At 37.8% G+C, this 25,368-nt stretch overlaps 3 protein-coding genes across 5 annotated transcripts in view; all 3 read right to left on the reverse strand.

Moving 5' to 3' along the window:
- LOC128858152 (translation factor waclaw, mitochondrial-like) overlaps positions 1 to 12,843 on the reverse strand; it is a 30,468-nt gene extending 17,625 nt beyond the window's left edge. The window contains exons 1-7 of one of the 3 annotated variants that reach the window (XM_054094174.1): positions 12,522 to 12,843; positions 12,104 to 12,461; positions 11,816 to 12,034; positions 11,493 to 11,761; positions 10,942 to 11,429; positions 10,406 to 10,851; positions 10,166 to 10,335 (exon numbers count right to left, since the gene is read on the reverse strand). In XM_054094174.1, coding sequence (XP_053950149.1) covers positions 10,210 to 10,335; positions 10,406 to 10,851; positions 10,942 to 11,429; positions 11,493 to 11,761; positions 11,816 to 12,034; positions 12,104 to 12,461; positions 12,522 to 12,601 — 1,986 coding nt within the window. In that variant the 5' untranslated portion in view covers positions 12,602 to 12,843 and the 3' untranslated portion in view covers positions 10,166 to 10,209. Of the gene's footprint in view, positions 1 to 3,429; positions 3,529 to 10,165; positions 10,336 to 10,405; positions 10,852 to 10,941; positions 11,430 to 11,492; positions 11,762 to 11,815; positions 12,035 to 12,103; positions 12,462 to 12,521 lie in introns of those variants that run through there. The other 2 variants (XM_054094172.1, XM_054094167.1) reach the window with 2 other exon arrangements.
- Positions 12,844 to 17,951: 5,108 nt separating this feature from the next.
- LOC128858154 (uncharacterized) lies at positions 17,952 to 24,693 on the reverse strand. Its single transcript, XM_054094175.1, has 2 exons — positions 24,084 to 24,693; positions 17,952 to 19,042 (listed from the first exon to the last, which is right to left on the reverse strand). Exon 2 carries the CDS (start codon positions 19,021 to 19,023, stop codon positions 18,298 to 18,300), a length of 726 nt encoding a protein of 241 aa, XP_053950150.1. The 5' UTR covers positions 19,024 to 19,042; positions 24,084 to 24,693; the 3' UTR covers positions 17,952 to 18,297.
- LOC128857539 (uncharacterized) lies at positions 21,888 to 23,460 on the reverse strand. Its single transcript, XM_054093290.1, has 3 exons — positions 22,939 to 23,460; positions 22,000 to 22,806; positions 21,888 to 21,911 (listed from the first exon to the last, which is right to left on the reverse strand). Exons 1-3 carry the CDS (start codon positions 23,458 to 23,460, stop codon positions 21,888 to 21,890), a joined length of 1,353 nt encoding a protein of 450 aa, XP_053949265.1.
- Positions 24,694 to 25,368: the final 675 nt, after the last annotated feature.

A 25,368-nucleotide genomic window follows, 5' to 3' on the forward strand; every position in this document is an offset into this window, starting at 1 on the left:
AGTTATCCGCAAGCTCACAGTGGACTAAAAACGTAAAGGAATCGAAACTTTGATGCAAGGGCCAAACTAAATGAGTTACACTGTGAATAACTTCCTCACCCGGTGTATAAACCAAATTTGGACCGAAGCAATTGTTAACATACCATATATTAAAGAAACATGCAAAAATGTCGGGGTTATATGAGATTTTCGGCAAATGAAATCTTAAGTGGTAAACTGAGGCATAGTTTGGAGAGTTCAACAAAAAAAACTATTTCTCGGAAGCCATAAAAACGTTGGGACAACGTCAAACAAGTTATATCGCGCTAGAGGAAGACTACATTGTAGTAAGCTACAACAACAACTACGTTGGAATATAAAATTTTCTCGTGAGATTGTTTTTCTTTTAATAGTTCAGACACTTATCCGCCTGCCCTTTTATACATATTATATATTGTAATATTTTTATTTTAAAAGCGAGCAAATGGTCGAAGGCAAGTATCCCAGTAATACTCCCAGTTTCATTAAATGCAAGTTGTATTCCTTCTACATAGGGACAGAAGGATCCTTACCGCAGTTGATGTAGCACTGGTGCAACGATAGATAGACATGAAGACAAGCGACACCTGCAATCCTGTTCTCGTTAACGACTAACCATAGTTCATCAGAACACATGGAGGGAAATGACGGAGAGCCGTGGCAGCACTCCACATGTTGAAGTAGTGTTGTTGGTTTTTGTGAATACATTTTAGTTTTAAGATTACTTATAAAGTAGTAGACGTATGACACATTGGCTGATGGCGAGCATGTCTGACCGGTTATTCGCTCAGGCATCCAGTAAATAGTACGCCATGTTGTTCTTTTGACAGCGTAAACATCCCCCAGAATTTTTTGGGGAATGCTGCTGGAGTGACAGCCGTTGACCGGATACAAATCCGGGTTGTTCCGGTAACGCATAACCGACTGTCGTGGGAACGTGTTCGTCATTAAAGACGCTGCTGTGGTTTTTCAGCTGTTAAAAATTCGAGCTATAAGCAAATATATCAGTCCATAATACTTCTGTCATTGTAAAACTGCGTTTAAAGGAATTATGTCGGGGTCGATTCTAAATAAGTAGGAGTTTAACCGACTACAATATCCAGACCGTAAATAAGCTAAAGTTACGTGGCTGTCCCGAGGCAGCTAAAACTCTTTGTCTGCAATAGGTGGTGGTTGGAATTCAATAACAGCATTCGGGTGTCAATAGTTCAGGAAGGCGGTAAGAGTCTGCCGATGAATGTCGTTTAGTGTCTGCATTTATACTGTGCGGTCCAGTAGTTGCAGTTGTGATTGGTCCTGGATTTCGTCGTTCCAGCAAATGTCTACAGCGATGATTCCACTTTTCCACGATAGTCGGTTCTACGTTACCGAAACGACCCGGATTTATATCCGGCCAAAAACTGTAAGGGTAATGTATAGGCTCCTACAACAACAATAACAACAACAACAACAGGGATGATTACTACGGAAACTCCCAACCAGAAATTGCTTGCTGAGCGTTTTGCTGTTGTCCTTGACCGGGAACATGGAAGCCTCGTTGTGAAGGGGTTGTAGGCGGGACTTCTGGAGACATCCTGTGGTTGTAGCCCACTGCCGATCACTAGAGCCAGGCGGCTAGGCGGGCGCAGCATAATTCAGTACTGGCTGGCCAGTTGCTTTAAATGTCGCCAGCAATATTTCTTTGTCTTTGCCCCAAGTGCTACCAGATAGCCCTGCTTAGTGCGTTTAACATCCTTTATGCGTATAAGGCACTGGTGGGTTTATTCACCTCCTCTTCCACATTCAACCACCATGTCAGCTTGAGGTCTATTATAACCTTTAGGTGTTTCGTAGACACTTAAGAGTTAAGTGTAGTATTTTCTAGTCTAGGGCGAAACTAGGTTTGAATCTGGTATTACTAATCATCAAGTGCTAAATCCATCTAGTCTGGATGACATAGGTGATTGTCAAGTCGTAGATTTTCTTTTGTACCCCTCTTCGCTAATCGAGCTTCGACGTGCTCCTTAGATGATGGCAACTAGGTCGTTTGCATATGCAGTCAATTTCAGTCCACAGTCTCCTATTTGCAGCAAAATTGTATTAACCACTATTTGACACATTGACAGCAAAGTGATATCTTTTTGAGGATAGCCTTCTGAGTATTTCTTGAGACGACCATTGCTTCCCATTCAGCCATGACTTCCTCGCAATTTTAAAGATTTTCGTTTTAGTGACGTCAATTGAACTAATATTCAACAAAAAGGCTTGGCGTATAGACGTTACTGATGGCCCCAGACATGGCAACTATGACTCTCATATTAGGATCCCTGTGAGTATTGTGTAGATAATGGCGAGCAAGTGATCCCTGGTGAGTGATGAATGGTAATCATGAATGCAGTATAAGAACATTAACCTTAAAGTTTGACATTTATTTTATTACCATTTCATAACAAATTCGCACATCTACGACAATGCATATATATGGCCAAAACATACGAATGTATAAATCTAATATACCTTTATATACCATACGTATGTAAATATCTTGTTATGTTATTCAACAACTGCACTTGATACTCAATTCACTTCGTCCGCGTACATTTGTTGCTGTATTAGTACTGCTACTAAAACTGTGCTCTGTCAAGGCGTTCGTGTTTGGAGATACCAATTCACATTTTTGTGAATGTATGCACTTTCAAAGGTACTCGCACAAAAGTTTTAATAAAACAAAATTTAGCAAAAAAAAAAGTGCAATTTTGAGCGAATCAATTGAAACAGAAAAAATAAATACATTCAACTTTTATTCATAAATAGTTTTTTCGAACTGACCTGCTCAACGAGTGTTTATTTTTCAATTGCTTGCCGTTTACAATTTCCGTAAAGCTTATTTGTTTCAATGCGAAATTACACGAAAATAACTTTAAATAAATTGCAGTGACATATGTACGTATATATGAATTAATAGCACTACATACATATACAAATTATATAAATAAATAACATACATACATAAATACATACAGATGCATGCGTATATATGCGAGTCTCAGGTAACGATTTCCTTTTAAATGAATTTTGATATTCAATGTAATTGTAACTGTTATTGATCAAGTGTGCACCTGAATCATCTTTTCTTAATTTACTAATTAACTAAAATAATTCAAACGAGCCATATGTGTAAAATGACTTGATTTAAATTCTAAAATGTACTTATGAGAGGATTAGGCGCAGATAATAAATAAAAACACTTCACTTAAATGCCCGTAGTTTGACTTCATAGGAACTTTTATTTTCTGGGTGTTAAAGAAGACTGTTTTCATTCGAAAATTCCAGTGAACCTCCCCAGTTGTTTGTTATTTCTTTAATTATTTATTTATTGCAAACTGAGACGATAATTAGCGAAATATATGCGGTATATTTGTAGGTACCTACATTGACAAAACTAGATTTAAACAAAAATGCCAAAGCAAAGTTACACTGAGTGTGTACGTATGGGGTCGACTGACTGCGATATCAACGTAGCAAAAATGCTTACTCGTACATTTCATCTCGTACCGAAGCAAACAGGAACGAATAAAGTGAAGGAAGGAAAGAGCAAATAAAATGCAAATAATGAAGGGTCGCAACGAATTATGAAATGCGCTACTTACTGTACAGAAAAATATATGAAATCACTTCAGCAGATGGCATTACCAATGTCAGGCCCAATTAAAGTAGTATATAGTATATAGTAGTATAGTAGTGTGTATATATATATATATATATATTAGGGTGGTCCAAAAAAAATTTGTATGCTGCCGCCCCCCAAAATAGTAAAGAATGAAAAATAAAAAGACCCGTATTTTTTTTTTTTTTAATCAGACCATATTTAATGGTGCCGCCGGGGCTTTGAAATATCCCATGTATTTTGCATGGGAAAAAAATACTTTTTCGTAGATTTCATGTAAAAACCTGGAAAATGAATATATTTTAACCGGATAACTCAGTTTCTCTTCATAATCTTCATATATATATATATATATAATTGGCGCGTACTTCTTGGGTGTTTGGCCGAGCTCCTCCTTCTCTTTGTGGCGTGCGGCTTGATGCTGTTCCACAAATGGAGGGACCTACAGTTTCAAGCCGACTCCGAATGGCAAATATTTTTTATGAGCTTTTTCATGGCAGAAATACACTCGAAGGTTTGCCATTGCTTGCCGAGGGGCGAGCGCTATTAGAAAAAACTTTTTCTTCATTTTGGTGTTTCACCGAGATTCGAACCTATGTTCTATCTGAATTCCGATTGGTAGTCACGCACCAATCCATTCGGCTGCGGCGGCCGCAATTAAAGTAATACCATCTATAAATACTATAAAAAGACAAACGACTACTAATTTCTCATATGAATATGCACCCTTATGCCGTAACTACATTTTTTGCTTGGTGCATGTCTAAATCATTGCTAATGATCAGAACTTTCCACTCACACGACAGTTACCGGAACAACCCGGATTTGTATTCGGCCAAATATTGCAACTTCGGTAGCATTTTACAAATAATTCTAGCGAATGTTCAAGTTGTTATAAACCCAACAATTTTATAACCTTACCAGCTCAAAAGAATTCGAAATACAGCTTTTGTGATTTTTAATAAATAATTTTTCATATAAAAAATTTTAATATTACTGCTCTAGGCATCGGAACTTATTTTGCAAAACGGATGTAAGCCATGAAAATTAATTGTATTTAATTCAAATACAATAGCGGTCCAAATTATAGAAGCGCGACATAGCGGGAAGTTTAAAGTTACTTAAAATTCATGTTGAGTTTTGATTATTTTTTTATGCATATAACGAATGCTGGAAATTTTCTTATATGGAAGAAAATGCGTTTTAAATTGTCAAAAACCAAGGAGAATATCGGGCCATTTTGAAATCGCTCAATTTTATACCAAAATTGAATTGATTGCAAAGAAGATTTTTTTTTAATTCTAACTAAAATTAGTTGCATTTTATACTAAATTTGAAACTTTTTATAAAAAAATACAAAATAAATAGCTTAGCAATGTGAGGGTTGCCTTCTATATTTTACGCTTTTGTAACACTACGTGTCATAAGTTGTAATTCGATATTTTTATCGAAAAGTTTGGCATTTTTTAGCATAAATTTGCATATAACCTTTTTACTTTCTTTTTTTTCAGTTCAACCTACTTCGACTTTGGGCATATCGCGAGAGAGGATGCCTTGGGCATTATTGGGATCAGCATAAATGCAATATTGCATGAAAATTTGGTCATCAAGAACATTTGTTCTCCTTGGATACCATGTAATTTGATAATTACCCAACTAAGGGGTCCTGTGGATTGAATTGAAGAAATTCAGCTGCGGTGGTTCAAAGCCCGTCTATGATCTATGCATATGAGGCGGAAAAACAGTAATCGACGGTATGGCAGTAATACAAGAATACCATTCGCCGAAGACAAATCATTTTTCACTAAGAAAATACGAGCTCTCATGTAACGGCATACATAAAAGAGTTTTTGAGCACTCAAACGATCGAATTAATGGGTCTTCCGCCTTGCAGCCCTGCTTTGGCACATAATGATTTCTTTTTGTTCTCCAACATCAAAAATAAAAAGCGTGATCAACGTTTTTCAATGCCTGTAGAAGCATTTGAAGCCTTTAAGAAACTCGTTTTGGTGGTATGCACTTCAGAGTAGCAAAAGTGCTTGGGAAAATTGGTTCAAGCGAATGTAGAATTCCATTAACTCCCAAGGAGAATATCTTAAAAACCAATAAAGCCATATTCTTTATTATTTTACTGTGTTGTCATTATAAGGCGTAATATTAAAAAGGCAAACCTCGTATGTAGCACTGCTATTTTTGGTTTTTTTTTGACATTCACTAAATTAGATCGAAGAATACAGAAATAGGGATAGAATTTATAATAGATAGTAAATATGAAAATTTAAGTAATATTTTATACTGTAAACAACTAACGTTGTTTATAAATTTTACAGTCTTTATTTAATCTTTTTAAACTTTTTCTTCAACATCCAGTAAAACATTCATATACTAAAGTTTTTTCAGATCGAAACAGTTTTTTCGGCCTTCAATTCACGTAAGATTTACGCTAATCTCCTTCTATCCCCGGAGTGGTATTTTCGGTTTATTATATAATTAGAAGTCACAAGGAGCTAAATTGAGCGAATACGAGTTTCTGGTCGAATTGTCGTGATTAATGAATGCATTGTAAAATGGCTTATATTTCTTACAACTGTTGACAATCGTATGATTGTAATACCGCAATTAAAAAGCTACTAATAAAAAATATTTCTTATTAAGAGACACCATAAACTGTAGGCTTCTCAAGTTAGAAGAGAACATAAACACGCATTGCAGAAAAAGCTCGGTCAAATACCTAATAAAATAAAAGTGTCGAAGGTATTATACCAGATTGCAATAGTCGGATTTAACACAAGTGGAGAACTATTGAAAACGGATTTATTTTATTTATTTATTAGAAATATAATTATGCATAAATATACTTAATAACGAAAGGAACTAGTAGCTAAGACTATCCGATTATTTTGGAAAACACATGCCACTTCTCAGACAGGGCATAGGTTGTGGTACCCCTAAGTGTGGTCATCGAGACTGCAATGTAAAATTACTCAATTTACAAATTAGTCATGGTTTGATATTCAATAAGAGGGCACAAATTTATAAATTTTTGATTTATCTAGACCAACAATAATATTTTGTACGTTTGATTGTCAAAGAAAAGTATTGGCAATGTAGAAAACAAAGAATAAATTCGCCTTGCTTCATTCTGGGCTGACAGCCACATAAACACGGCGAAATAAAACACACAAATCAGCTGATTTACCGATACCAGCTTTAATAGATTCGCCTTGTGCAGAAGCATTCAGTAAGCACCTATAACGGGCCAAATACAAAATAACTAAATATTTTCCAACGCATTACAACGCTTGTTCACCCCGCTTTACAGATTGTCGCCTTTATACAACTGCCAATTTACAAAGATAATTAAATGTGGATGTGAATATCCCTAATTTTCATATATGTAAGTCCTAAGGAAATAGTCATCTTAGCAACATTTATCGCAATACAATTTTTTTCCTCTGACTTAATGCCGATTGTAGAGCGCTGCTGTTGAACAAAATCGAAAAGCTTTTGGCGTTTTACTTTCATTGTTTTATCATCGTCAATTTGTGGAGAGCCTGCCTGTGCCTGTTTATTCTTTGCAAGCTTGCTTAGGTACAAATGTATGCGTAGATCCATGTTAATGTATGTATTAGAGGATGTGTGTGTGTATGTACATACATACATTTTTAAAGTGCAAAGATTGTTTTGCCTTCGAATTTCTTTTATCATTGTATTGTAATATCAAGATTAACCAAAAAGTCATAAATTAAATAAAATGAATTTCAAACTTTTAGGTTTATGTTAACTGATGATAAATTGACATTTCTTTACAGATTCAGCAATACGAAAACAGTTTTCTTTTGTTTTAGTTATTTTAATTACACACAAAGAACTACAAATCATCTGAGTATTTTTTTTGTAGTGTTGGTGCTACCACGAAACGTCAACAAATTGAAAGCTTCGCCAGCTGTTTCGCACAACAACACAGTATTGGTGCATTCACCACAATTGTAAACAAAGTGAGATTTTCCGTTTGAATGAAGAGAGCCACATATATTGAACTCATCTCGCATACTCTCTTTAACAACTCACCAACACTAGGTAAATGTGTTTCTCTAGTGTGAGTTGGAATGTGCCATTGTGTGCGTGCGAAATCGTTCAGTGCAAGTGTGTGTGTGTGTGTGTGTGTGGTTGTATTGTTTTGAAGTTCAGATATATTTCGTTTATTTTTGTAATGTGGTTTAAATTTAAACCCATTTTTAACAATGAAATACACATAAAAGAAACAGAAAAGACTGACAATAACTATGACAATAAAAGAAAGCTGATAAAAAGGGACTTATCACACACTTAATACACACATGCACCTAGTTTCAAGAAGCTGCCTGCGGTTAGGAAATATTTGTTATCAATTTTTGCTGTTGTTTATCACTCAATGTTTCCTTAGGTTATGACGACGATACGCCCTTTTCGTTAAACTCAGCAAAGACTCAAACAATTTTGTGTCTAAAGATTTTTCATAAGAAATGGACAAGGTTTATCATGTTCAAGGACGAATTGGAATAATAATACAATAATTAGACAGGCGTCTTGATAGATTTTTACACCGAATTGCAGAACAATGAAAAAATACAGTTTCATACAGCCTCCGCTGGTGGCTGGTTTGTTTCTTGTAGAAACTTTTTCAAGACAGAACTTTGCGCTTATAAAATGTATCAGTACAAATTTTGTAGTAATCTTTCGTGTTCTGTGCATGAAACCAGGTCCAATTGCAGGCCTGTTAGTCACAAATGCAGCTGGCTAAGGTTGTGTTAGAATTAGAATTTATTGAGGTTATGTAACTATATTCTGTAAATCATACCATTAGTAGTGCTCAAATTGAAATGATCATTACAGGGTTTGATTGAAAAGTAATGAGCCATATTTTTTTTAAGCAGTTTTATTAAACCTTTTGGCTTATACAACTAATATTCTTCAAAATAGGACCCTTGAGCGTCAATACACCGCTGGTAGCGGTCCTTTCACTGCAGGAAACATTTTTTAAACTCATCCGCCGGAATCGCGTTCAATTCGGCTGTGACAGTTTTTTGGATCGCCTCGATGGAGTCGAAACGCCTCCCCTTCAGCTTTCTTTTCAGGCGCGGGAACAAGAAGAAGTCCGGAGGGGACAGGTCTGGGCTGTAGGGAGGGTGGGGAAGCACCGGAACCCCCATCTTGGCCAATGCAGAGGTTCAGAGGAAGGCGGTGTGCGCCGGCGCATTGCCGTGATGAAGGGTTCAATTGTTGACGAGGTCGGGCCGAACACGGGCGACGCGATTTTTCAGCCGAAGGAGCCACCGTTTTACCTGGGCAGTGGACAGAGATTGGTTCCCGGAAGCCTCCTTGAGTAGCCCAATGGTTTCGGTACTCGTTTTGTTTAGCTTTACGCAAAATTTTATCGAGTAACGTTGCTCCAACGATCGCTGCATTTTCGCCACTGCAAAATCCTAACACACTTTTAAAACAGATTTCACGCGCGGAGCGATGTTGACTGCGCTGCTGTTGCCAGCGAACTGCGGCCGGTTTCTAGTGGAAGGTCCAACGATCATTTTCCCCCACCAGCCGATTCGGTTGATCGCTTGGCAGACGCTCCGCGCGGGAAGGCTTATTACTTTTCAATCAAACCCTGTATGTTCGAAATGCTACGATCGGATTCTTGTCCGCCACCACTCATATAATGGAATCCTTAAAAGTGTATTACTTCCGGAATGATTTGGAAAAAATAAAGAAAAAGGAAACGTGCTGCTATTTAACCAAAAAAAAAATATATATATATAAATGGAGGGACCTACAGTTTGATGCCGACTACGAACGGCAGATGGTTTTTTATGGGAAGCTTTTTCTTGGCAAAAATACACTCGGGAGTTTGCCATTGCCTGCCGAGGGGCGACCGCTAATACAAAAAACTTTTTCTATCATTTGGTGTTTAATGCACGGAGATTCGAACTTGCGCACTTGCGAATGGTAGTCACGCATCAATCTTTCGGCTACGGTAGTCAATAAAACAGATATTGCAATACCATAATTGCTTATCGCGATACAAACTAGGAGTGTTTCACAGGATGGAGTAGGTTACGAGCCTCTTTCTTTGAAACAAAGCTGAGAGCTGACTTCTTATTGCTACGGCATTTGATTTTCCAAAAAGATTTAATTAATCCATATCTATATTGAAATTAACAAATTGCTGAAGCCAAAAACATGTAATGCGGCATATATTTTGGTAACTATTTCGAGTAATGGCTTTTGTTGTTATTATTGTAGCAGCATACATGGACGGGGAATGCTGCTGGAGTGACAAGTCCTTACCCGGACATAACTCCGAGTCATTCCGGTAACGTAGAAACGACTATTGTGGGAATGTCGAGTAATGGTTTTAACCTGATGCTTTCCGGCTAGACAGGCACTGCCACCGAAATATCAGTTTTCGGATAATATAGATAATAAATCGTAATTATTTAAATTAATTTATGAAAATATACACACCAAAAATTGAGTATCATTTATGTTATGCCGACTTTCCCCACTTACTACCGCTTCAGTACATTGATAAAAGTCTCATGTGGCACACGGATGTTTGCAAACATTCGCATTTTCTTTTTCCCCTCTGCTTGCTGCTTCAAAAGCTTCATACGACGCGTTACATCGCCACCATACTGGAATAAAATAAAATAAAAGCTTATAAATATGGTTTTGACTAAGATTTGTGTGCTTTAAAATACCCACCAATTTGGCTGTTACATCCTTTCTATACGCCTTTATAGTCTCTCGGGCTAGAACTTTTCCTCCCACACAAGCTTGTATGGCTATTTGCACCATCTGCCTTGGTATAAGGTCCTCCAATTTAGTTACCATTTCACGAGCTATACTACTTGCTTTGGAGGTGTGCACGATGCGGCACAATTCGTCGACGGGACGTCCATTTAGGTGAATGTCCATGCGCACAATATTAGTTAAATGATAACCGTGATCTTCGTAATTGAAACTAGCATAACCAGAGCTTATTGACTTTAAACGGTCATTGAAGTCCAATATTATTTCACTAAGCGGCAATATGTACTTCATTAAAATACGATCATCGTCAATATTGATTGAAGTTTCTTGATGGCCACGGCGTTCAACACATAAACTAATTATTGGACCCAAATATTCTGTGGGTGTTATAATTGTACCTGTAAAGAAACATTAATGTTTTACAAAATTTGTTCAACAACCTGATTGCACTTTTATACTTTAAGCATAAATATTATATGTATAACAACCTTTTACAAGTGGTTCATAGTATTCCTTAACATTGTATGGTTCCGGAAATAGTGCTGCATTAGAAAGTTCCAATGTGTCCGTTCCCATTTGTTTTATCATTTTTGGATTTTTCAAAACAATACGATAAGTTACAGATGGCGCAGTAATGATTGGCTCTGTGCCATACTCCTGTTCTAGCCGCTGACAAAAAACTTCCATATGAAGTAAACCGAGAAAACCTAAACGCCACCCTTGACCTAAAGCCGGACTGGAATCGACCTTCACTGTGACCGCTGAATCATTTAACACTAGCTTGTCAATGGCACTGCGTAAGGCCACATGCTTCGATTGGTCAGCTGGGAAAACACCTGCGTACACCATTGGTTGTTGCGGTTTAAAGCTAACAGCTGCAGTTACATTTTCGTTTTTTAGATGCACCGTGTCGCCAATAATAGACTCTTTGCTATTTCGCATGTTACATGCAATCAATCCTACCTGTCCTGCTGAGCTGCAAAATAGGCAAATGCGTTTTTTTAATGAACTTCTAATAAACATTTATATACCCACTCACATGCTCTCAATCGGCGTTTCACTCGGCTGTAATATAGTAATGCCTTTGACAGGATACGCCTTTTTTGTGACCATCGATTGTATCTCCTGTCCAATGCTCAGTGTACCGTTGAGTACATAAATTAAATTTAAAGCACCACGGTATTTATCAAACCAGCTATCGAAAATCAAAGCGCGGAATGGTGGACTGCGATTCACAGGCGGCGGGGGGATTCGTTCAATGACGCTGTCGAGCACACCAGCTATACCGGTTCCTAATTTGGCGGAAATCTTGAATATTAACAATTTAGCTTTGATGTACTTTGATATATTTTTATTTGTTACCTTTAGGACGCTTTCGGGATTTATTCCGAACAAATTTTGCAAATCTTTGCACACTCGCTCCGGATTCGCGTGTTTGATATCTATTTTGTTTAGCACTGGTATTATTGCCAAATCACGTTTTTTTGCCAAATGGTAGTTGGCCACAGTTTGGGCTTGAACACCATGGCAAGCGTCAACCAACAACACAACTCCATCGCATGCAGCCAGTGATCTTGAAACCTACAATATAACAAATTATATAAGCAAAAATCTATGCTTACATATAAAGATACTATTTTAAGGATTAACCTCATTCGAAAAATCAACATGGCCAGGTGTATCAATCAAATTTAATAAATATTCTTGATTTTGGTAGGTGTGAAATATGGAGGCAGTTTGTGCTTTTACTGTTATACCACGTTCACGTTCCACTTGTAAGCTGTCCAAAACCTGAGCACCCGAATTCTGTGGTATAGCGCCGGTCAATTCCAGTATACGGTCTGCCAAAGTACTTTTGCCGTGGTCGACGTGAGCAATTATACTAAAATTTCGAATACGTTCTATCGGGATATTTAAAAAATCCGAAGATAACTTATTGTCGGCATCCCTACAGGCGTTGGTGCTACTGATTTCCCGTACATGTGACTTGCGAAGTTGTAAATATGCACTAAAAAGTTAAATAAAATCCTTTAATAGAAATGGAAACTTGGGTACCTTTAATATTTACCGGTATTTGGGATGCACCATGCCCACTTTATAAGGAAAAGTAATCAACTTTTTATACATTATTCTTGTAAACTCGAGCATACTTTCCTAAAAGTCTTATGGTCCGGTCCACAAAAAAAAAAAAAAACAATTGTTAGAGGAACCGATAAGGGAACAGCTGATGGAGGAATTGCCACCCACTTTAGGAAAAACAAAAAAAGAACATAAAAAAATAATTCATTAGTATTTTTGTTACCCTCAAAGTACACGCATATTTTAGAAACAAAATCTGCATTCATATTCTTATATAATTTCAATTCATTAATGGCCATTTTATTGTCTCATCTATGTTATTCACTACTTTTGATCTAAGCAGAAATTTTAAATTGCATGGTTGTAGTGGCAACATTAAACCGCAGCTAAGCTCACTGTCTTAAGCCCTGTGTAGACGTTTGAAATACTTGCGCTATTATGATGATTGGTCAATAATAAAGCGAAGCGCACATATTGGTGTGAATCTGACGTTGCGAATACGCGGAGTAAAAATTAAGGGGTTATATAAGTCCAGCAGCGCCAAAAATGCGCAAAAAGAAAAACTGTTTTTAGAAGAGATAACAATAGAAATAAATATAAAAAATTTTATACATTGTTTATTAGTACGTAAACTTTATAAAAAAAATTATTTTAATTTTTCCTTACAAAAATTAGTACATAAAAAATCACGTGACCCAAAGTACATTAAAAAAATGTCGCTCCACGGTGTGTATTATTTCTCCTTGAAACATTAATGGATCTGTAAAAAGCAAAAAAAAAAATCTTGTGAAATAAAGTTGTAGTTATAGTTGTCAAGCCGGATTTTTGAATTCCAAAAAAATTTTCAAATTACGGCATTTTAAAAAGAGGATGCATCATTCTATGTCACAAATGTCATAAATGTCACACTTTAATGATGTTTTTAAAATTTTTTAATAATAATATTAAAAGTCAAAAAAATGCAAAAAATATTAAAAAACTGTATGAGTTATCATGCAGACTGTGCAGGAAAATATCATAAAAAAAAAAAAAAATATCATAGTTTCGAGAAAAACGAGTTTAAAGTTTGAGGTACAGGAGCGCGGACCGCTCTCTACCTAGTTAATGGGCTCTAGAAGCTATAATATTGTGAATTTCCGCATGAAAATTTCATAGTATATTCTTAAGATACTATAATTTCGAAATATCGAGAAAAAATTGATTTTTCGAAAATTCTGGACGTACACTGAAGAGCAAAACTGTAACAAAATGTAATACTTTCTATTTCAACACATTTTTTTTAGACATGTTTTAACAAATCAAATATTTTTTTTGCATAACTTTATTGGCATGTATGTACTCTCTCTCTCAAACCGGTTTGGTGTCAATGCAACAACAACAACACTAGTAGCGCCAACGAAGCCGCTGGATCTTTATACGCTGCGCTATGTCTATGTCGTCGTAAAGCTCATACAGCTCATCGTTCCATTGTCTACGATACTCGCCGTTGCCAACGTGCAAAGGTCCAAAAATCTTACGCAGAATCTTTCTCTCGAACACTCCAACCCTCAATCACCTAAGCTCAATGTGAATTCCCCGGCCCTCCATAGAAAATAAGTAAAATTTCCCAATTTTCATTTAGGTTTCTGTTTATTTTGAGTATATAACGGTTTAACGGTAGAAGTTTATTTAAAATTTATGTACATATAGGCCGAGCCCCTCCGCCTATTTGTGGCGGGCGGCTTGATGTTGTTCCACAAATGGAGAGACCTACAGTTTCAAGCCGACTCCGAAAGGCAGATTTCTTTTATGAGAAGCTTTTTCATGACAGAAATACATTCAGGGGCTTGCCATTGCCTGCCGAGGGGCGACCGCTATTAGAAAAAACTTTTTCTTCATTTTGATGTTTTACCGCGATTCGAACATACTTCTTTCTGAATTCTGAATGGTAGGTAAAATGCATAATTTAATTTAATTCAACGAATTTCGTGCCACTGCGAAACGCTGATACAACGTTTATCTTACAGATGGAATTTCGTGAAGGATGTCCAAAAGCGGCTGTTGTGCCAGAAACTATGGATGCTGTGCGTCAATTGATAAGGTAAGACCATCACCTAACATATAGCGGGATAGAGGCATCCTTGGGCAGTTGTGGGACCAGCATAAATTCAATGTTACTTGAACAGTTGGTCGACAAGAATTGCCCGCGTTGGATACCGCACAAATTTAAAACTGCATTAAGGACCTCTGTCGATTGGTGTAAAGAGATGTTGAAGAAATTCAGTCGCAGTGGTACAGCGTACGTCTCTAAAATCGTAAGAGGTGAAAAATCTTGGATCTTTGCATATGTGCCAGAAATAGCAATCAACAGTGTGAGTGTTCCACGACGAACTTAATCCAACAAAAATTGATCGCGGAAGACGCAACTCAAAGCAAATGGTCGCCATGTTTTGGTTTTTTTTTCGGTTCAATGTCCATGTTAAGAATAAAGGAAAACCAAACGCCGAATATGAATCATCCTTCTTTAATAAAGTGCAAGTTCTCACGTATCGGCTCACACATCGAATTAATGGAACATTTGCCCTACAGTCCTGATTTTGCACATAATGATTGCTTTTTGCTCTCAATGCCTGAAGATGCTGTAGAAACCTTGCACCCCTCGGTTTTGAGGTGTCCACTCCTAAGTAATATAGGACAAGTGCTTTGAAAATTTTTTAGAGCGAATGCAGAAGTGTATTGACTTCCAAGGAGAAATCTTTGGAAAAAAAGAGGTTGTCTGTAAAGCCGGTTTACTGACGATAGTTTAACGTGATAACGTCATAAGAAAATACTGATTGAATGGTTGCATTTTTCAAAAGAAAATTTTAATTTTATTTGTTTGATAGATATTTTGTATGGATATAGAGAATGAGTTAACATTAACATAACATAATATATTGTACTTTAACATAACATAACATAACATAACATAACATCACACAACACAACACAACACAACACAACACAACACAACACAACACAACACAACACAACATAACATAACATAACATAACATAACATAACATAACATAACATAACATAACATAACATAACATAACGTAACGTAACATAACATAACATAACATAACATAACATAACAAAACATAGCATAACATAACATAACATAACATAACATAACATAACATAACATAACATAACATAACATAACATAACATAACATAACATAACATAACATAACATAACATAACATAACATAACATAACATAACATAACATAACATAACATAACATAACATAACATAACATAACATAACATAACATAACATAACATAACATAACATAACATAACATAACATAACATAACATAACATAACATAACATAACATAACATAACATAACATAACATAACATAACATAACATAACATAACATAACATAACATAACATAACATAACATAACATAACATAACATAACATAACATAACATAACATAACATAACATAACATAACATAACATAACATAACATAACATAACATAACATAACATAACATAACATAACATAACATAACATAACATAACATAACATAACATAACATAACATAACATAACATAACATAACATAACATAACATAACATAACATAACATAACATAACATAACATAACATAACATAACATAACATAACATATCATAAAGCATTCACCAACAGCTTTCATTTGATACCCATATTGTACATACACGTCCGAAGGTTACCCGGGTCCACGTTTTGACCTATATCTCGAGACCCTATCTACCAATAGGTATTCAAACTATACGGAAATCATCTTCAATACCTACTTAACAATGTGTGTAAGTTTGGTTTAATTCGGTTCAAAGACACGGCGGGTCCACGTTTTGGCATATATTTCGAGACCCTAGTCATGAATAGGTATGAAAATTGCCCCGTATCAAAGCACTTATCAACAGCTTTCATTTGATATCCATATTGTACAAACACATTCTAGGGTCCACGTTTTGGTCTCTATCTCGAGACCCTAGTCACGGAGCGGATGGAAATACTCTGAACTAAAGCATTCACCAACAGCTTCCATTTGATACCCATATTGTACATACACATCCGAAGGTTACCCGGGTCCACGTTTTGACCTATATCTGGAGACCCTATCTACCAATAGGTATCCAAACTATACGGAAACCATCTTCAATACCTCCTTAACAATGTGTGTAAGTTTGGTTTAATTCGGTGCAAAGACACGGCGGGTCCACGTTTTGGCATATATTTCCAGACCCTAGTCATCAATAGGTATGAAAATTACCCCGTATTAAAGCACTTATCAACAGCTTTCATTTGATACCCATATTGTACATACACAGCCAAAGGTTACCCGGGTCCACGTTTTGACCTATATCTCGAGACCCCAGTCACGGAGCGGCATGAAAAATACTCTGTACTAAAGCATTCACCAACAGCTTCAATTTGATATCCATATTGTACAAACACATTCTAGGGTCCACGTTTTGGTCTCTATCTCGAGACCCTAGTCACGGAGCGGCATGAAAAATACTCTGGACTAAAGCATTCACCAACAGCTTCCATTTGATACCCATATTGTACATACACATCCGAAGGTTACCCGGGTCCACGTTGTGACCTATATCTCGAGCCCTATTTCCAAAATAAAATATAATCCATGTTACTCGTGGAGGATGTAGCTTTCGAATGGTGAAAGAATTTGCAGTTCATTCAATGCAATGAGCAAGGTAACTACATATGAGCAAGGTAACACTAATGAGCAAGGTAACACTAATGAGCAAGGTAACACTAAAGAGCAAGGTAACACTAATGAGCAAGGTAACACTAAAGAGCAAGGTAACACTAAAGAGCAAGGTAACACTAATGAGCAAGGTAACTACATATGAGCAAGGTAACACTAATGAGCAAGGTAACGACACATTTTTTCGTGCGTGCAGCCTGTTAAATCGAATTATAAGACGTTATCACGTCAAAAATTAATAATAATAACATTAAAACAACAGGTATTATTAACAAACTTGGTTTTATTTTAAATTCTTCAAGTGAATCAAATTAATAATAATCAATAAGAAGGCATAGGCAAATACAAATACGTGAATTTATATATGTACATATGCGCATATACATACATATATACGCTCACTTAAGTAGGAGAGAGCAAGATGTCGAACGTTGCCGTTCGTTTGCTTTGTTCGTTCCGCGCTTTCGCTTGCAATTCATTCAAGGTAACGGCAATGAGCAAGGTAACGACACATTTTTTCGTGCGTGCAGCCGGCTAAATCGAATTATAAGACGTTATCACGTCAATAAAGGCATTTGAAAATTCTTAAGCGTTTTTAAGAGAAATTATTTTACGTGGGAAGGATGCGCGAACACAACAATTGCCTGTTAAATAAAATGCGAGCGCGTTCGGTGGTAACTTCACAAGTGATTTATTTATTTCTAAATTCGAGTTTTTATAGTGTCTTAGCCTAACGGATTGAGTTCAAATTTATGTAATTACAGTAAATATGTATTGCTCTGTTACGTTTATGTAATATAGGTGTTTATACATATATAGTGATATTTTTAAATTCATATACGAAAATTGAACAGTATTTTAGAAAACAGTAAGCTTAATATTGAAACGTTATGAGAAATTATGGAATTTAACAAATTATTATAATAATGATTAAAATTAAATTAAATATATAAAATTAAATTAAAAATTAAAATTCTAAGCCATTTGGCGTAACACCGGCCACCTTGAAAGGCTCATGGTCCTTCAACGTCTGATGGCAGTACGGCGAGCTTGTGAACGGGGCGTTTAATTACGCCCGCTTTGGTTGCCACGTCTGCTACGCGGACTTTGCCGTCTTGCCCTGTTACGATTGCGGCGACGCGGCCGAGCACCCATTGCTGCGGTGGTGTGTTGTCTTCCTGAACCAGGACGAGGTCGTTCAGCTCGAGGTTGCGTTTCGGATGCAACCACTTGTTCCTCTGTTGAAGACCCAACAGGTAGTTCCTGGACCACAGTCGCCAAAACTGTTGCTTGAGACAACAGACAAGTTGCCATCTGTCGCAGCAACGCATTGGGTCCATCGATACTTGGGCTGGTGGCAGCGCTCGAAGGGGGCACCCAACTAATAGGTGCGCTGGTGTTAGGGCCTCTCCATCGTTCGGGTCCTGACTCAGTGGTACCAGGGGTCGCGAGTTGAGTACGGCCTCGACCTCGACGAGCAGCGTCTGTAGTTCTTCGGCGGTGAGCAGCGCGTTGCCGATTGCGCGCACGAGAAGGTGTTTGGCGGACTTCACTGCCGCCTCCCATAACCCGCCGAAGTGCGGTGCCCTGGGTGGTATAAAGGCGAAGGTGAATCCTTCGTCCGTTGCGTATTTCTGTACTTCCGGTTGTTGGGCCTCGAAAGCATCCCTCAGCTCGCGAAGCTTGCGATCGGCGCCGACGAAGTTGGTGGCGTTGTCGCTGTATATTTTCCGCGGCATTCCTCGGCGTCCAATGAACCTTTTTAGGGCGAAAATAAAACAATTAGAAGACAAGTCTGTTACTAGTTCTAAATGTACTGCCTTTGAAGTGAAACAAACGAACACTGCGATATATGTTTTTACTGGGGGTCTACCACGTATTTTCAATGTAGTATATACGGGACCACAAAAATCTACTCCACATATTAGAAAGGGTCGTAGTGCACGAAGCCTATCGGCAGGCAAATTTCCCATTATTTGGGATTGCAGCTTCGGCTTATAATGAAAGCAGTGTGTGCAGTTTCGAACGGTACGACTACAAGCTTCTCGAGCATTGACCAGCCAAATGCGGTCTCGGAGAAGCGCTACCAATGCCTTTGCTCCAGCATGGTGATTTCGAAAATGTAGGTACCGTAAGTATGTGGTAACGAAGTGCGAGTTCTTGCTTAAGAGCAGTGGGAACTTGGCATCATATGGGAGAGGCGCATTTAATAGGCGGCCTCCTACTCGGAGTAAATTAAACGACAGCGACAATTCCGAGTAGTTGTGCAAAAATGGATTAAGTTTTTGCAAACTTGAGGGTAGGGTGGTACCTTTGGTGAGTTTCATAATTTCTTCACCATATTCAACATGTTGAACCACCTGAATGACTTTGAGGAAACTTAATTTAATATCCTCAGCCGTCAGCATTTGTGTGAATGTCGCAGATGGGTTTCTAATGCGTTTTATCCATCTTAATATGTAAGCGACAATACGAAGCAGTTTTTGATGAGAAGATACTCTTTTGGTCAGTTCCATAATTGGATGCGATTCATTTGCTTGAACAACTAAAACTGTTGCGTTCCGTTTCTTCTCTAATGCTTCGTCTCCTGGAGAGAGCTGGAAGTGGGTGTTTGTTGGCCATAACGCAGGGTCTTCTAGGAGGAACTGTGGACCGCTAAACCAGATAGAATTATTCAATTCGTCCACGTTACAACCCCGAGACACTTGATCCGCGGGATTTTGCTTAGTTGGCACATGTCGCCAAGTAGCTTTATCCGTCAACTCTTGGATTTCGGACACTCTGTTTGCAACAAAGGTCTGTAGTACAGATGGATGCGTTTTGATCCAATGCAAAACAATTTCGGAGTCTGTCCAGAAGTTTATATTTTCAATTGGCCGACTCAACATTGTCGCTATTCGTGACCATAATTTGGCCAGCAAGTGGGCTGCCGAGAGCTCTAGACGCGGAAGAGATTTAGTCTTCAGCGGAGCCACTCTAGACTTTGCAGTAAGCAGCGTACATTTCGTTCCACCAGCCGAATGGCTACGTATGTATATACAGCAGCCATACGCTCGTATTGAGGCGTCGGCAAAGCCATGAATTTGGCAGCTTGCACTCGACTCGGTGTGTACAAACCGAGGAATGCTTATTGATGGTAGCTGCAGTAGATTGGCTTTGAAATTTTCCCAGCTGGTGTCGAGGTGCAATGGAATCGACTCATCCCAATCTAGTTTTTGCAGCCAAAGCTCTTGCAATAAGATTTTTGCTTTGGTAACTAGTGGGGCAAGTAAACCAAGAGGATCGAAAAGACGAGCCGAAACTGATAATATGTTTCGCTTAGTGGCTCGTAAACTGGTAAAGTTGTCATTTAAGACAAACCGAAACAAATCTTCCTTCGGCAACCAATGGATTCCAAGTGTTTTTGTGGAGTCTGTGTGATTGAAGTTTAAGGCCTTCTCAGAACTCTCACAATCGAAAAATGATGGGTGATTTGAAAACCACTTAGATAAATTGAATCCTGCCGAGTTTAATATTTTAACTACCTCACTTCTAATAAGATCTAGAGATTCGAAATTATCGGATCCTGTAAGCAGGTCGTCTACATAAAAATCTCCTTTTATTGCCTTTGAGCCGAGTGGATACATATGTGTATTGGCATCGCTGAGCATTTGTAAACACCGTGTAGCGAGAAATGGAGCAGACGCAGTGCCGTATGTTACGGTGTTAAGTCGAAAGATTTGAAGTGGCTCAGATGGATGCCGTCTCCACACTACAAGCTGAAAGTTTTTGTCTTCTTCGTGCATGAGAATTTGGCGGTACATTTTAGTAATGTCCGCCGTAAATGCATATTTATGCAAACGAAAACGAAGAAGTGTTGAATACAGCTCTTCTTGAATGGTCGGCCCAACCATCAAGATTTCATTCAACGCAATTTGAGAAGAGGTACGACTTGATGCGTCGAAAACAACACGTAATTTAGTCGTCGTACTTTCAGGCCGAAGAACGCATTGATGCGGAATGAAGTAGTGTGGCTCACTCGGGATCTTATTATTTGTTGGGCTCATGTGACCCAATTCGATGTATTCATTCATGAAGTCCAGATACATTTGACGAAGTTCTGGATCTTTCAAGGTCTTTCTCTCCAGGGCCTGAAACCGCCGAGACGCGGTTTCATAGGAATTACCGAGTAACTTACGGTCATCTTTGAAAGGCAGTCTTACTTGAAGCCTTCCTGAAGGCAAAACTTTAGTAGTTTTTACGAAAAATTTTTCACACTCTATTTGTTCAGGTGTGAATTTTGTCGAACTAGCCCCTGAAGGTATTTCTTCCATCGCCCAGAACCTTTGGACAATGGAATCTATATTTGCTAGATCTTGTTCAGTATGGCATAATGTGCTACTGACTGTGGGAGGAGGACGTTGGTTGGAGGCGTATTTGCCAGACACAACCCAGCCTAAAAGTGTCTTTTGCAATGTTGGGTGATTGGGGCTGGCCTTGATCTGGCCTACAGCTAAAAGCTCGAAAAATGTTTCAGCACCTAACAAAAGATCTACCTTTTGAGCCTTATAAAATTCTGGGTCCGCTAAGCTAATGTTTTTAGGAATTTTCCAGCCATTAATATTTACGTTACGATCTGGATGGCTGGCTGAAATGGATCGCATTATCCAAAACTGTGCCGAAAACTCATAATTATTGACCCGCGATTTTACAAATGTATTTAATTTCGTCCTTACTTTTTTGGTTGCATTTCCGATGCCGATAATATTTAAGGTCGTACTTTCGCGACGAATTCGTAATTTCTGCGCCAAATCCTCTGTCATGAAATTCACCTGAGATCCAGAATCCAGCAAGGCTCGTGCAGGAAGGTACTCTCCGGAGCTACCTTTTACGTTGACTACGGCTGTAGCCAACATAACCCGATCTGGTGTACTCGTCGTGTGCATGGCATGCGAGGTCGAAAGTTGTGGTGCAGTTGCAAAGGATACAGGGTACTGGTGCAGCAACGTGTGATGCGAACGGTTGCAAACACGACACCGATCCGCTTTGCACTTTGAAACTGAGTGCCCCTTTCGCAAACAATTTATGCATAAGGGGACTGATTTAGCAAACTCAAATCGCTGCTGAGCAGAGAGAGTTTTAAAAGTAGGACACGCGGGTATACTATGATCATTTGATTTACAGTGCGGACACACCGGCTGTTTTATATTTGAAGTCACTAAGGCAGCTTTCGTCCTTCCCGCATGAAGGTGGGGTTTCTGAATGCTGTGACTGCTTGACGGCTTGAGCCTCGACGTTGAGGCTTCATCGGCAGATAAATGTTGGTAGCGTTTATTTAATGCTGCCTCACACTCACGCCATAATGGCAGCTTATCATAATCCAACTGTTCCTCCCACTTTGACCGAGTAACGGTGTCAACTTTTGACATTACCAGATGAATTATGATAGCGTTTGTGATGTTTTTCTCGTCACCTAACGACAGCAACGAGTCGTAAACAGCCGACACTGTATCAATCATTGTGCGCAATGAAAGCGCAGATGGCTTTGGGATAGTTGGCAGTTCAAAAAGTTTGGAAATTGTGTCGAAAAATATTAAGCATTTATTGTCATAAACTTTTTTGAGACTAGCCAACGCCTTCGAATAATTTTCGTCCGACATTTGGAAGGCCTTTACCGTTCCCAAAGCTTCACCAGACAGACAGTTAACCAAGTGATTAAATTTCTCAATGTCTGGGATTGTAGGATCGTTGTGCACCAAACTCTCGAACAGACTCATAAAATTTTTAAATTCTGAATATTCCCCTTTAAATTTCGGTAGCGACATTTTCGGTAGTCGCGAGCTGTGAGGTGCAACAAAGGATGTTTCGGCTATTGACGATTTATTTCTCGCCAGAATAGATTTTATAACGGACTTAGTTTCCACTATTAGGTCCTCTAACTCCCCACGGGCTATGTCTTCCTCGTCGATTTCTTCAATTTTCGACTGGCACTTCATAAGCTTATCGCTATGAGAGTTCAAAATGTCCAGTCGACACTCCAATTCAATTGGATCTAACGACATTGTTTTATCGAGGAGACCCGTTTTTATGCGCACTATACTATTTTTCGCAACAGTTCGCTGGCGCTTTAGTGATTTCAATTCCATAATCTCCTTACTTGGAGAGAGACTTGGAACTGCTGTCTTTGGCTTGCTCATTTTGAGTTAAATTATTTAAACTCCCGAAAAATTTGCTCAATGTCCACAGAAACGAAAAAATATCTGTGAGAGTTTATGGCTGAAAAAACGAAAACGAAAAGATGGCTGAATAGCCTGCACAAATCTCAATCAGAAAAACGAAAAATAGCTGTTGGACAAGGCTGTGGTCAGGCCACGAAAGGATGAGCAAGCACAGTAGCACAACACTACGAAAATTGTTCAACAGATTTGCGAAAAATCGATTTTTGTTTAAATTATTTCCTTGTAAATAATCCGTATTTACGAAAAATTTATTTAACTTTATAATAATTTTAATTTAATTGAACTTATTGTTCGAAAAAACGGTCTTCAATCTCTTTAATTTTGTTTTTTTTAAATTTATTGACGATTTCGCATTTAAGGTCACACCCTTTATTATCAAATCCCAACGTACCCTTGTTTCACTTTCGCGGAGTTTTATATACGTATATTTGTATAGATAATTGTACATATGGTACATGTACACATATGGGAGTGTGTACATATATGTATGTATATATATGCAAGAAAGTGAAAAGGGGATGCAAAAAATTGAGAGTGTTTATCAACAACAACCACAACTTTCAATTTATTGCACTTGTTACCTGTATAGGCTTATTGCAAGCCTTGACTTTCCTTTTGCAAAGGATGCAGGTGCAGGTCATTCCTGGCGGCGACAGAACCAGCGGTAGGGATTGCAGCGACAGCGGGCGATGACGGCAGCAGCAGTGACCAGAGTAGCAGCGACGGTTACAGTGATGAGAGCAGCGGCGAGTATGGCAGTAACTGCGAGAACTGTGACAGCGGACAGTGATATATACACGAGGGCGACGAACTGCGAATGAGCAGCGGTGAATTGCACTGTGTTTTTTTTTTTTTTATAAATTTGCCTTATTTTTGGCCGAGAACATTTACATATCACTGTGACCGTTTATATAAGTACCGCACTGGGTATTGTAGTTTATTCTTTTTTATTTATTATATTTTTTTTTTTTTTTAAACTTTTAACGTTTTTTTCTTTTTTTTTTGATAGATGTATTAGTTTTTCTTTTTTTTTTTTTTTGGTTTTTGGGGGCTCACTGTCACTGTGCACTTTTTTGTATATGCATATACATATGTATGTACATATATTAGTTTTGCTGTCTGTGAACGGACCGCGCAGGCAATATTCGTTTAGTTATTTATTCGGCTGGTTATTTTATCACTTTTTACCGATTTCGCACTACTGTCCCTGCTCGGGCGCCATGAAAAATTCTTAAGCGTTTTTAAGAGAAATTATTTTACGTGGGAAGGATGCGCGAACACAACAATTGCCTGTTAAATAAAATGCGAGCGCGTTCGGTGGTAACTTCACAAGTGATTTATTTATTTCTAAATTCGAGTTTTTATAGTGTCTTAGCCTAACGGATTGAGTTCAAATTTATGTAATTACAGTAAATATGTATTGCTCTGTTACGTTTATGTAATATAGGTGTTTATACATATATAGTGATATTTTTAAATTCATATACGAAAATTGAACAGTATTTTAGAAAACAGTAAGCTTAATATTAAAACGTTATGAGAAATTATGGAATTTAACAAATTATTATAATAATGATTAAAATTAAATTAAATATATAAAATTAAATTAAAAATTAAAATTCTAAGCCATTTGGCGTAACAGCATTTTTGTTAATACTTTACTGTCTTTTCATTACAGGCATAAAAGGCAACCCTGGATGAACTATAATATAAAGTAAAATCTTATTTGATTTCTTTTTGACGTGATAACGTCTTATAATTCGATTTAGCCGGCTGCACGCACGAAAAAATGTGTCGTTACCTTGCTCATTAGTGTTACCTTGCTCATTTGTCGTTACCTTGCTTATTTGTAGTTACCTTGCTCAT

Source organism: Anastrepha ludens, chromosome 3 (genome assembly GCF_028408465.1).
Source record: "Anastrepha ludens isolate Willacy chromosome 3, idAnaLude1.1, whole genome shotgun sequence".
Lineage (NCBI taxonomy): Eukaryota > Metazoa > Arthropoda > Insecta > Diptera > Tephritidae > Anastrepha > Anastrepha ludens.

Coding starts and splice junctions, on each gene's coding strand:
- LOC128858154 (XM_054094175.1), bottom strand. CDS start 19,023: ATGCCGCGGAAAATATACAGCGACAACGCCACCAACTTCGTCGGCGCC.
- LOC128857539 (XM_054093290.1), bottom strand. CDS start 23,460: ATGAGCAAGCCAAAGACAGCAGTTCCAAGTCTCTCTCCAAGTAAGGAG. Junction 22,807..22,938: donor CTGGTGAAGCTTTGGGAACG/GTAAAGGCCTTC, acceptor ACTATCCCAAAG/CCATCTGCGCTTTCATTGCG. Junction 21,912..21,999: donor TCGGAAATGCAACCAAAAAA/GTAAGGACGAAA, acceptor GATCCATTTCAG/CCAGCCATCCAGATCGTAAC.